Genomic DNA, 13,085 nt, shown 5'->3' with positions numbered 1-13,085 from the left:
TTTGGACATTCTTCGTTATGTTGTTGCTGTTGTTGTTGTTGTTATTATTATTATTATTATTATAAAAACAGCAATAATGCGTGTGGCCTCCGGAACCGGGTGCAGGTCTTTCGAGTTGGCGCGTGATAGGTGATCTACGTGCATATGAAAATGCGGCCCTATGTAAGATGAATTCTAATGTTTAATTCGGCACACAAACAGCCCCCGAACCGTCGGAATTAACCAAGGAAAGTTAAAATCCTCGACCTGATCGAGGCGCCTTGAACAAAAGGCCAACACGCGCTAACCATTTAGCTCATAACGATATCAAAATATTGCAACCAGGCAAGTTGGCCATGCGCGTAGAGGCGCGCGGCTGTGAGCTTGCATCCGGGAGATAGTAGGTTCGAATCCCACTATCGGCAGCCTTGAAGATGGTTTTCCGTGGTTTCCCATTTTCACACCGGCCACGGCCGCTTCCTTCCAACTCCTAGGCCTTTCCTATCCCATTGTCGTCATAAGACCTATCTGTGTCGGTGCGACGTAAAGCCCCTAGCAAAAAAAAATAAATAAATAAATATTGCAACCCTGATATAGGCCCATGTGATGAAAATTAAAAAACGTGACTTTTACGCAGTTTCGTTTCAATTTTCTTTACACATTTCGTAATAATTGAAAACCTCTTGAGTTCCGTTCTCTTATTGCAAATTAAGGATATATGCGGATATTACGGCAATAACCCGTATTTAGGAAAAGATTCCGTAGATCCTTCACGAACGATAGGTTAGGTACCCAACACGGCTCGGCTCAGATGGTGTTACAGAAGTTAGAAATTGAACACGGCGCATCTCGGATGATGTCACAGTGGCCTGTGCGAGGCTGCCAACTTAGGAATTAGTTACAAGACTAGGCTAGGAGAAAAAATTATTGGTCTGGCTTGGTTAGGTCCGGCTTGTAACAAGACTATTGGGCAGAGGGCAACAAAGCAGTCAACAGGCCTCTAGCATCCCACATATTCCACAAGGTACGATGCGATTAATCACCTTGTGACTAATTAAAATATATCTGGTGCACTGGGCAATTTTCTCATTTTCAACGAAGTTTTCAGCCCTAGCCAGCATATACCAGCACAGAAAATGGTGGCATATTTGAGTTTTATACTGCCTACATTTTAATTCTTGTAAATAAGAATACTTCTAGGGGTCGGTTAGTGGGTTGAGGAGAAACATTGCCACCACGAGGCTCGTTGTGAAGTTGCGCATGAATAACCTGTGCACAGCACTTCAGCCTACGAGATTCTTGTTCAAGACTAGCAACTCAGAATCGCTCGTACATTCTCTTGTAATAGGTTGCTGCTATTATGTGCTAAGAGTATTGAGCAGTCTCTCTGTATTAAAAAAACAACGTATATTTTTCTTACGTACGATCGATCAATGCGGGAAAATTGTGGCCGAGGACAAATAATTTTTCGACGATCGATGCGATAAAACGATAGTTTGAGGGACGATAGATGCAGGGAAATTTAATATTGGTTTATATGGAACATTTTTGGGACCAAATAAATTGAACGATTAATACGGGAAAAGACAGTTCCGGGAATGGTGCATCAAGGTTCTACTGTACCAAGACTGAAGATACGCCAAGGTGGCCCCTCAGTGGGTGTTGAAGCCTACTCTCCTGATGAAGCTGGGAAGCAGAAATGAGCTTGTCAGGGACCGAGAAGAAATACAGTTTCTCTCTTATAAACCCAGACCATCCAGCGTTGCTACTCTCTGAGACCTAAGCCGCTGTATGGGAGGCATAGTTGTTGACCTTGCAAGGAGCATGCACGTGTTCGACCTAGCATCAATAGCCAGTCTGAATCTCGGCTATTAACATGGTGAGACAGTTATCATTGCAACACTGTATTTTCGTAAGTGAAAAGTTATTTTAAGTACAAGTCGGCTCGATGGGTACGCGATGCATTTGTTCAGAAATTTGCTGGTGGAGTGCCACCTTCATGAGCACAGATTCACATATTTGTAAATAAATTTGAAACTACTGGCTCAGTGCTCAATTTAAAAAATGCGAGCTCACGAATTGTTTTAACAGAGGAAAAGCTAGATGACATTAGTGCAAATTTTGAATGGTCACCGAATAAATCACTCACAAAATTAGCACTACAAGTAGGGGTTTCAGATTCTTCTGCACACAGAGCTGCAAAGCTTTTACACATCAAACTTTACATAGAGGGCTTCGTTTCTATAGAAAACTTGTGTGTTATTTTGGAATTTTGGGACCCATAATCTTCCTCAAAATGTTCTCTCCTTGATTTCCAATTTCTCCATTTGCCCTTTCCTCCCCATGACTAGTGTCTCTGCTGCACATAGAGTGCTTCCGGCTTAATTACTGTGTTATAATGCCTTATTTTCGTGTTCCAAGAGAGGGGTTTCTTATTGTATGTGTTTTTGGTTTTCTGGAAAGCTAGTTCCATTTTGGTCCTTCTTGCTTCCATTGCTTTTCCTTCGAGGTTGTTCCACTCAATCCATTCCCCTAGGTATTTGAAACTCTTCACCACCTCTATTTTTTGAGCTCCTACTTCAATTTTCTTAGGAGTGTCAAATATATTCGTCGTGATCCTAGTCTTTTCAAAACAAATCACAAGTCCTATCTTCCCTGCCTGCTCTTGTAATTCGGCGATTTGTTCTTTTGCTTTCTCCCATATTTCTGCGAGCAACGCAAAGTTGTCAGCAAATGCCAAACACTTAATCGTCATTCCTTTGTTTTTTGTTCCTAGTCTTATTCCCCCTCTTGTTCTTGCATTCCATTCCCTCACAACCTTTTCAAGTGCACTGTTAAACAACAGCGGGAAGAGGCCATCCCCTTGCCGGACCACTGTTCTAACCTCAAAAGGTTCTGATAGTTCGCACATGAATCTGACTTTAGAGGACGTATTTGTGAGCATCTCCTTGATGATGTTTAAAATTTTCCCATCCAAGCCAAACTCCTCCAAAATATTGCACAAGTTCTCTCTGTCTATGGAATCGTAAGCTTTTTGGAAGTCTGTCACTATATACAGTTTCGCCCTCTGCTTCTGGTATGCTAAAATGTTTCTGAGGTTTAAGATCTGTTCAAGGCAAGATCTTCCTTTCCTAAACCCTGTTTGATACATCTCTGCTCTTTGTAGTAATGTTCTGGACAATATCTTGTAGGTCATATCCATCAGTGAAATCCCTCTGTAGTTGTTGGGATCTGATTTCGAATCTTTTTTGTGAAGGGGGTGTATTAGGGCCATTTTCCATTCCTCTGGAATAACCTTATACTTCCATCTCTCTTCAAAAAGTTTTTGTATTTAGATATTTGCATTTTTGCTTGCATACTTCCATAATTCAGTTGTTATCTGATTTTCCCCCGATGCCTTGAAATTTTACATATGAGTTAGTATTTCCTGGATCTCACTTATAGATGGGGGTTTAGAGTCAGGGTTGGGGGATGACTTTGGTCCGCCATCGAACGTTATCTTTTGGCGTGGTTTTTCGCAATTTAGAAGTTCCTTGAATTATTATGCTAGTACTTTACATTTGCCCCTATCGCTATACGCCATGATCCCTTTCTTGTCCTGAAGTTGGAGGGTCATATCTGTTTAGCTTCTCCCTGAAGATCCGATAATAGTTTCTCATGTTGTTCTTAGCAAAGTCATCATTTATCTTCCTGAGTAGTTGATCTCCTTGTTCCTTCTTAACTTTCTTGATCCTCTTGGACACCATCTTCCCAGTGTTTCACAAAGTGTTGCCAGGCCTCTCGTCCTTTTTGGTGTGCCAGATGTGCCACGCCTTCTTCCTCAGATCAAGTAGTTTATCACACTCTTCATTCGACCACCTGTGTTTCTTCGCCCTGGTAACAGGCGCAGGCTGCTGTGCCGTGGTTATAAGATTCTTCTCCATCTGCTTCCAGTCCTGACCTCCTAGGTTGTTGGTTAACTTGCCCCATTCCTCCTTGTTCTTTATTTTTTCCGGATCATATCTCCTTCGTGCAAGGTTTTTCCGTTGAAAATTACTCTTGGGGATGATCTTTAGTTTCACTTTAGATAGGTAGTGGTCCAAGTCGGGGTTGGTCTCCCTGAGAACCGTAACATTTTGGATTTCCTTATAAAATTTCCACTTTATCGCAACATGATCTAACAGGAATTCTCCCAAGAGAGGGTTAGGTGATATCCATGTCTTCTGCTTTCTTGGTAATTTTTTAAAGCTAGTTGACTTCTGGACCAAATTGTGCACCTGGCATAATTCGATGAGCCTGACACCATTTTGGTTTGTCCTGTTATGTTCTGGGTATCATCCCACTATATGTCTGAACCTTTTCTCTCTCCCCACTTGGGCAGTAAAATCCCCTAGAAGGATGACGTTATGTTTCTTGGGTATGTTCTGGATCGTGTCATCTAGTTTATCCCAGAATAGTTCCATCTTCTCTGTATTCTTTCTGTTGTCAATGTGTATAGGGGCATTAACATTCACAATTGTATAATACTTTGTTGGTCGACTTAAACATGAGTGTAGATGGCCTTTCAGATGTAGACTCAAAGTTTATAATGATGTCTAATACTTTCTTGTCGATTACAAAACCTGTCCCAAGATGGGGAATATTTTTCATAACTCCTGTCCCCGTCTTCCCCGTAAGTATCATGAATCCTCCCAATTCAAAGTTGTCCTCATCCAAGAACCTGGTCTCTTGCACAGCCGTTATGTGATTCTGTGTTCATTATCCCTGTAATAATAATAATTTCTTTTATTCTGATATAGGTCAATGAACTGGGTGTAAAGGAAGGACTCTTCTTGTCAAAATACCAGCGTTCCCTGTACAACGTAAATAGGCTCCGTGGTCAGCCCTGGTGGAGCCCAGAAGAAACTACGTATGCCAGCTATTTTAAGTGAGTACTTAGGCAGTAAGATGGTTTCACTTACATGATGGGCCAACTCATATATCTCCTGATTAGTTGAAGAGAGCAGTAGGTGCTTTTCACCTAGGTGAATAACAATAATAAAGGGGCACCTGTCCTGTACTTTAGTAAACATTGAAGCAGCAATACCAAGGTGGTGTTTTTTTTTTTTTAATGGACTCTACCTATTTTTGTCATATACCTAGTTGATTACAGACAGGCACATTGGTATGCTCTAAAACCTTTGCACCAAAACTATACTACAAACAAGAATTACAATGTCACTATGTATGAACTTAAAGGAGATATGACGCTATATTTTTGACATGAACCTAATGGTGTAGTTACTGCCAATGACATCACGATATGCATCTCTGATTTTATAACAAACTTGCCTGTGAAATATACATTTGTTATACTCGTTTTGGATGGTTGTAATTACCAAGACAGAAATAAGGTTCTTGTTAGTGTGCTCAGTGACATAGCTCAAAAGGAGTCAATTACAATCAAGCAGTTGTATTTAGAGAAGGATCATACAATGTTGGATCCAATAGTGGGCATGCAACTTGTGGGTAGCTCTGGTACCCTACTGTTGGTGGCATGCGATTATCAATAGTTAGTCAACTGTAGTGCACGGCAGTAGTGGAAATGTACATATGATACTGGTATAATATAGTATAGAATTAGTAAATATGTATAGCTTAAACAAAAAGGTCATAGAAGAAGAGGCACAGATACTAATAATAATAATAATAATAATAATAATAATAATAAAAATAATAATAATAATAATAATAATTGAACGATGGAAACGCACAGTGAGAAGGAGCTAGGCCAAGAAATGAAAGATTATAGGAACAAGAGAAAACCAAAGGTTAACTATATAAATAAGATATATTTAACAATAAACAAGTTAATAATGAAACATTAGCAACAAGATAATAAATCGAAGACAAGGGTTTGATAAATAGTGAAATATATAGAGAAAACCTGAGAAGATAATAAAAATGTGCCACATTTACAATATAGAATATCACAAATGTATCCAAAAACCTTATGACAAATACAAAGCATACAATTAAGAATATAAAAGTGGAATAAAAAAAGTAGCAAACCTGAAAGAAAAGAAATGCAAAAGGAAGGGAAAGGGGAAGTGGGGTAGAGATTGAGCTGGGGAAAGGATTCTCTTCGCCGGGTGTGTCTATGCAGCGGGATCTGTTATTATGATATTTATAATACAAAGAAGCATAGGTCCTACGAGGCGGATGATGAGATTACGAGTTTTAAATTGTCCGTAGCGCAGTTCGGGATTGAAAGTTGTGTTTTTTTTTTTTTCCAGAAATAGTCTTTTATATGTGACTTGATGATACAAATTTAAGCCGTCGGAAGAAAAGTTTGGCTGTGGCAGATGGCCCAATAGAAAATTTAATGTCCAAATAACATAATGATCAATCTTGCTCACAAAATTACTTGAAGAAATAACAGTCCAGATGGAAGTGACATTATACAACGTAGCACAGTTATTTTGGTGCTCCACCACTCTGAGACGAAGGCAGACTCAATTTTTGGAGCAGCGGAGTGGGAATATGTAGCAATACAGAAAGATTGCGAAAAGTAAAGAGGCTGAAAAGCCAGCAAGTTCCAGAAGCGTCATTATCATGTATCCAATAGGTAAGCACCAGCACACACACAAGCGGAGAAGGCAAAGCGTGGAAAGGATGACGTCAGTGTCACGTGATGAATGGAGTATCCAGACCACAGGTGAGCGGAGTAGTAGAATGTGTGGAGCAGTGGCGACTTGATCGGAGAAAAAGCAGCATGCAATGTAGGGAATATACGTAGTATAAGCGGAGATCGTAACAAACTCTAAAAAACTTTTCAAACCTCCTTAATAGGGGCAGCTGTCAGGTGGATTATCTCTCTTCACCAGTGGATTATGTTGCTCAAATGAGAACAGCCAGGACACAAAATCCATATGAAGTCAAAGTTGTAGATTACTCATTCTTCTTGAATTTTGAAGAAGTTCATTCAGTCTGTCAAGCCTGGAACTAAATCTGGAGATCATGTTGTGGCAGATATTTGATCTTTGATATTGTTCCCAGATGGAACCCTTTTATTTAAAACTGACCCTGTGAAAATCTATGCTGCATTGCCACAGAGAGGACGATGATGGCAGAGCATGAGTGTTTCAACAGTTCCCAGTGCCTTGTATGCATCTGAGGTTACAGTAAAATGAAAATGTTAAAGGTCCACCTTTTCAATACCATGAGTGTTTATTGATGTGAATATATATCACATAACGTTTAAAGAAGATTGGTACTAGTTTCGATGCTCATTGCGCGTCATCATCAGCTTACAAATCAATTGAGCAAAATACAACTTATCAAATAGCAATATATAACACATGATAGCACCTACAATACAAATGTTAAACTATGACTAGTTGAAATATAAAAACACATGACAGCAAATACAAGGACTAATGTTAAAAGTTAAATTGTCAAAAGTTAAAACAATGAAAGCAAAACAGAGAAGGTAACAATAGTTAGGGTATGATACATGAGAAAATAGTCCAGCTTGAGGTTTGTAGAACATAAGGTGTATCTATATACAACATTTAAATGCACATACTAAGGCAGATTTTAAATGTAACGTTAAAATGATGAGGGTATGGTGCGTCTGACCATCTAAAACATATGACAGCACCTATAAAGTCACTGTTAGATTATAACCAGTTGAAATGATGAGTTGCGTCTGACCGTAAAATATAACATTTTTGAGAAGGTATCCCAGTTGTTGAGTCTTGGTAAGCCAAAGAAAGCCAATGAAAGAAATATAAGGGAAAGAAGGCAAACTCACCTTGAGTAGCGTGATGGCACAGATGTTGAAAGGAGAGGAGCTGGGCTAATGAAGAGAGCAATAATGGAGGCCAAATAACGAAAGGAAAGAGAGAGTGAGAGGAGGGGAAGGGAAAGAGGAGGAGCTAAAGCTGAGGAGTAGGGCTATGGTGGGGCAGAGGGATGAGGTAGTTGGAGTAAGTGACGGGGATGTGTATTGCACATGGCTTGAAAGATAGCGCTAGTGTTTGGGAATCTGATATTTTTAAACAAGTTAATTAAGAAATCGGAAAGGATATTAGGCTTATCAGAAATTTCATTTAAGTTGAAGTTAGGATTAATGTATTGATTGAAATGGATAGAACAATTTTCAATTATATTCATGAGAGGCCCTTTATTGGCCATTTGACCGGGCGAGTTGGCCGTGCGCGTAGAGGCGCGCGGCTGTGAGCTTGCATCCGGGAGATAGTAGGTTCAAATCCCACTATCGGCAGCCCTGAAAATGGTTTTCCGTGGTTTCCCATTTTCACACCAGGCAAATACTGGGGCTGTACCTTAATTAAGGCCACGGCCGCTTCCTTCCAACTCCTAGGCCATTCCTATCCCATCATCGCCATAAGACCTATCTGTGTCGGTGCGACGTAAAGACCATAGCAAAAAAAAATTATTGGCCATTTGAAGGATCTCTAAATCATGTTCAATGTCGGTAAACTTGTGGTTGGAGTCAGAGATGTGTTGACCTATTGCTGAAAACCTATTGTATCTTATAGCTTTGACGTGCTCTGAATATCTAGTCATGAAACTGCGTCCTGTTTGCCCAACGTATGAGGAATTGCAGTCATTGCATTTGAATCTGTAGATTCCGGACTTTAAGAAAGTATTGGACATGTTAACTGATGGCGAATTGTGCAGAATTTCAGAATTCCTGTTATTTGTTCTGAAGGAAATTTTTACGTTGTGTTTTCTGAAGAGCTTGGTGATTTTGTAGACATCTTTGTTGAAAGTAAAGGTGGAAGAAGTGGCGTCTTTAGATATTTATTTAGTAAGAGTGGTCTTAGGTCGGTGTCTGAACTTGTTGATAATCTGTTCTATAAAGGGCTTATTGTAACCGTTAAATTTGGCAATTGCATGAATAGTATTGAGTTCGTTGTTCAAGTCTTTCTTTGACATGGGGATTGTGAAGGCACAATTATAGGTAGCATGTTTGTGTGCTTGGGGATGTGTGGAGTCTTGACGAATGGTAGTTGCAGTTTGTGTGGGTTTCCTGAAGATTTTGTAAGATCAAGAGAAAGGGTGTCTATGAATGGTCAAATCTAGAAGATTGATTAACATGTTTGCTTCAGACTGAAGTGTAAATTTAATGTGGGGATCGATGCTGTTAAGATCGTGAAGGGTAGAGGTAGAGGTAGAGGCCGCGCTCTTAATTTATTCGTTTATAATTACAAATGTGTCATCCACGTAGCCGGCCCATAGAAAAATATTGGGAAATTTGTTGTTGATTTTAGAGTGTTCCAGATAATCTAAATAAATCTCCGCTAAGATACCAGAGGCGGGTGAACCCATTGCTAACCCGTCTTGTTGATAAATAGTTTTGTCAAAAGTGAAAAAGTTATTATTGACGACTAATTTCAGAATGGAGATGAAGTCATGTATTTCAAGTTTGCTAAGATGACTGTATTTCTTTAAGTTGCTTTCAATAATAGGGAAAAGCTTTGCTGTTTGTATGCTTGGATACATGTTGACTATGTCAAAAGAATGAAGGGAGTGGTTAGGTTGCAAGTCGCAGGTCTTTAGTTTGTCAGTTAGCTCAATGGTGTTTTTAATAGACTTATTGGCGAGAAAATGGTAGTTTTTAGCCAAGAAACTTTGGACAAATTGAGAGGCTTTATACAGAGGACTAGGCCTATAGTTAATAATAGGGCGGATAGGGATGTTGGCCTTATGGATCTTTGGGAGGGCTTTAGCTGTAGGAAGACCCGGGTTCATATCTAAAAGCTTAGAATTTTCGTGGTCTGTGAAAAGAAAGGAAGTATTCTTTAGGGTTTGTTTTAATTGTCGCTGAATCCCCGTCACTTACCCCCACTACCTCATCCCTCTGCCCCACCATAGCCCTACTCCTCAGCTTTAGCTCCTCCTCTTTCCCCTTCCCCTCCCCTCACTCTCCCTTCCCTTCCGCTATTTGGCCTCCATTATTGCTCTCTTCATTAGCCCAGCTCCTCTCCTTTCAACATCTGTGCCATCACGCTATTCAAGTTGAGTTCACCTCCTTTCCCTTATATTTCTTTTGTCTATGTACATTTATATCATGCCTAACTTGGGTTTCAATCTTTTCGTCAGGTCTCCACGTTTCCATTCTGAACTGGAAATCGTGACGTTAATTCAAATTGTGATCTTCACACAACCACATTGTTGGCTTCGAAACCACCTGAATTAAGCCTGTTAATTACCGCAACTTAAGAGAACAAGGTTTATTCTTCCCGCTGACAACATATTATGTTGCCTCATGATCTATGCACGTCAAGCTGGACTATTCTCTTGTTTACCAAGACTCAACAACTGGGATACCTTTTCAAAAATGCTATATTTTACGATCAGATGCAACTCATCATTTCAACTGGTTATAATCTAACAGTGACTTTATAGGTGCTGTCATATGTTTTAGATGGTCAGACGCACCATAACCTCATCATTTTAACGTTACATATAAAATTTGCCTTAGTAGGTGCATTTAAATGTTGTATATAGTAGTGATGGGTCGTTCATGAACGAACTGGCTCTTTTGAACGACTCATTGGAGAGAGCTAGCTCTCTCATTTACAGTCGACTCTTGTAAGAGCTAGCTCCCTCCTCGCTCCTTGAGAGCTAGTCGTTCAATTACGAGTCGACTCTTGTATGAGCTAGCTCCCTCCTTGCTCCTTGAGAGCTAGTACGAGCCGACTCTTTTATCAACTGCAACTCCACGAAAGAGCTAGCTCGTCACATCGACTCTCGTTCATTTCTAGCCAATACCATGCTTCAGATAATCACGTGACATACAGATGCCGCTTTCTTTCTTATAGGCTACCCAGACTAGCCTCTTCCCGCACTCAGTGCGCCAGTGGTTGTGGTCTGTAGGCCATGTATGTTATTTGTGCCATAGTTCTGGCAGCCCGCTACCTAACGAAACAAGAAAATGAAGTAAACATATCATTGAGCAATACCAGTCACTCATAATCTATGAAGGATGTACAGTAGATCCAGTAGGTTAAGAGCAAATGAACGACACCAAGTTCGAGCTAACTATCTTAAACTAAGCACGAACAACAGTCACTATCCAGAATACTGAATATACCATCCGGCAAGTAGAAAGGGCGTAGTTTTATTCTGTCTAAATAATTAAGAAATACTCTGGCAAATCCTCACCTATTTCTTAAATGCGGTCATAGCTATGAATCAACATATTGCCAACATCATTTGGTTTTACGGTGCAGTGGATAAAATGATATATCGTAGTTTTAAATCGAATTAAGGAAAATATAAAATAACGCTACTTTTGACTTTAAAATATAGGCTAAATACCGCATACCAAAGTATATACCGCAGTATATTTTGAATTAATTATTTATTAGCGTGTAGTCCTGTAAGGAGTCCGACCCCTTAGCTGGATGGTCAGCGTTGAGGCCTTCAGTGCAGAGGGTCCCGGATTCGATTCCCGGCAAAGTCGGAGAGTTTAATCTCTTCTGATTATCCTTCTGGCTCGGGAACTGGGTGTTTGTGTTTTTCCCAACACTCTCTTCTTCATATTCAGACAACACACCACACTGCCAATCACCACAGGAACACTCAATAGTGATTACATCCCTCCACATAGGGTTAGCGTCAGGAAGGACATCCGGCCGTAAAATAGGGCCAACTCCATATGTGCGAAGCAGTTCACACCCACGACCCCACAGGTGTGGGAAAAACGGTAGAAGAAGTAGTTTAATAGTGTAAGGAGTGTCAATACTGTATGTCAAACATATACGTCTCCTACGGTGTACTCGTTCTTGAAAAAATATTGGAAGAGTGTGTAACATACTGTACGCGAAAAAAAGAAAAAAAATACAGAACGTAGTAATAGATGCTATACGTTGTTATATGTAGGCTACTTTTGTGCTGATAGTATTTTCCATTATTTTCGTTAAAGATTGCATTTAATCAGTATGCTTCCTACACTGCACTATTGACTGAAAGAATCTGTTGTTCCAACGTGCAGAGTGGAACGAAAAACTTTCTGTATCACCAGTCGTAACCAAGAATATTCTGATGACATCTGTTGAGTAAAATGTGAACTACGTGAACAGGAAATTCCAGTAGATTAATGCGACCGAACGGCAGTAGTGCCACTACTCGAACATACGTCTCGTACGGTGCATGTAATCTTGAAAGACATCATTTTAAGAAGAATGGAAATTAGGTAAAGTAATATTATATGTCATCCATTAATACTGTATATTTGTGATACGTTTCTTCGTTATTATATATAAAGCTTTATCATTGGAGTATTTGCCAATGTTGCCAGTAATGTTTATATTAATTATTCATTTGTTTTATTCCAAAAGTAGTGTGCCAAACTGGATATTGTGTTGCCATCTGTTGTGAGAAACGTGAACTATCTCGCGCTACTTCGTTCCTTCAAATAAAAACTGGAGTCATGAGTAGTCTATAAAATGTAAAATAACACTATTTTGGGCTCTAATTAATAAATAACTCATGCCTTAATATCTATCACAGTAACTTACATGGCATTACATTTAAATAATAATTTATTAATGTGTAAGTAGGGCCAATATCTCGAATATACGTCTCGCACGGCGCATTCAGCCTTGAAAGATATTTAAGAAGAATGGAACTTAGGCAGAGTAATATTGGATATCATCAAACATGGATGTCATCCATTAATACTGTATACTTGTGATATATTTCTTCGTTACTATATATATAAAGCTTTATCATTGGATTAATTGTCAATGTTGCCAGCAGTGCATAATTTAGTTGTTCATTCGTTTTATTCCAAAAGTAGCGTGCCAAATTGGATATTGTGTTGCTATCTGTTGTGGGAAATGTAAACTATTTGTGCTATCTCGTTCGTTCCCGGAAGTCATAAAGAGCGGCCGGAAGTCATGAAGAGCGAACAGAAGTCATACAGAGCCGTCTGCCCTAAACCGGAAGAACGAATGAACGAACGAACCTGGAGGCGGAGAGCGACGACTTCCTCGGCTCGCTCCAACTTTCCGCTCCCGAGAGTCGACTCTTTTGAACGACTCTCAGCTGGGAGTGGGAGCGAATGAGCTAGCTCCCTCAAAAGAGCTAGTTCGACCCATCACTAGTATATA

At 39.8% G+C, this 13,085-nt stretch overlaps 1 protein-coding gene across 9 annotated transcripts in view; it reads left to right on the top strand.

Moving 5' to 3' along the window:
• Positions 1–13,085, top strand: part of Asph (Aspartyl beta-hydroxylase) — a 294,582-nt gene that overhangs the window by 249,495 nt on the left and 32,002 nt on the right. For all 9 annotated transcript variants that reach the window (XR_011018630.1, XM_068228879.1, XM_068228881.1 and 6 more), the window contains one exon: positions 4,758–4,885. Coding sequence is in view for 8 of the 9 variants with exons in the window: in XM_068228879.1 (XP_068084980.1) it covers positions 4,758–4,885 (128 nt within the window). In the remaining variant the exon portion in view is untranslated. The remainder of the gene's footprint in view (positions 1–4,757; positions 4,886–13,085) is intronic.

The sequence above is a fragment of the Anabrus simplex genome, chromosome 8 (assembly GCF_040414725.1).
Source record: "Anabrus simplex isolate iqAnaSimp1 chromosome 8, ASM4041472v1, whole genome shotgun sequence".
Lineage (NCBI taxonomy): Eukaryota > Metazoa > Arthropoda > Insecta > Orthoptera > Tettigoniidae > Anabrus > Anabrus simplex.
This window is presented reverse-complemented; position numbering and strand designations above follow the sequence as displayed.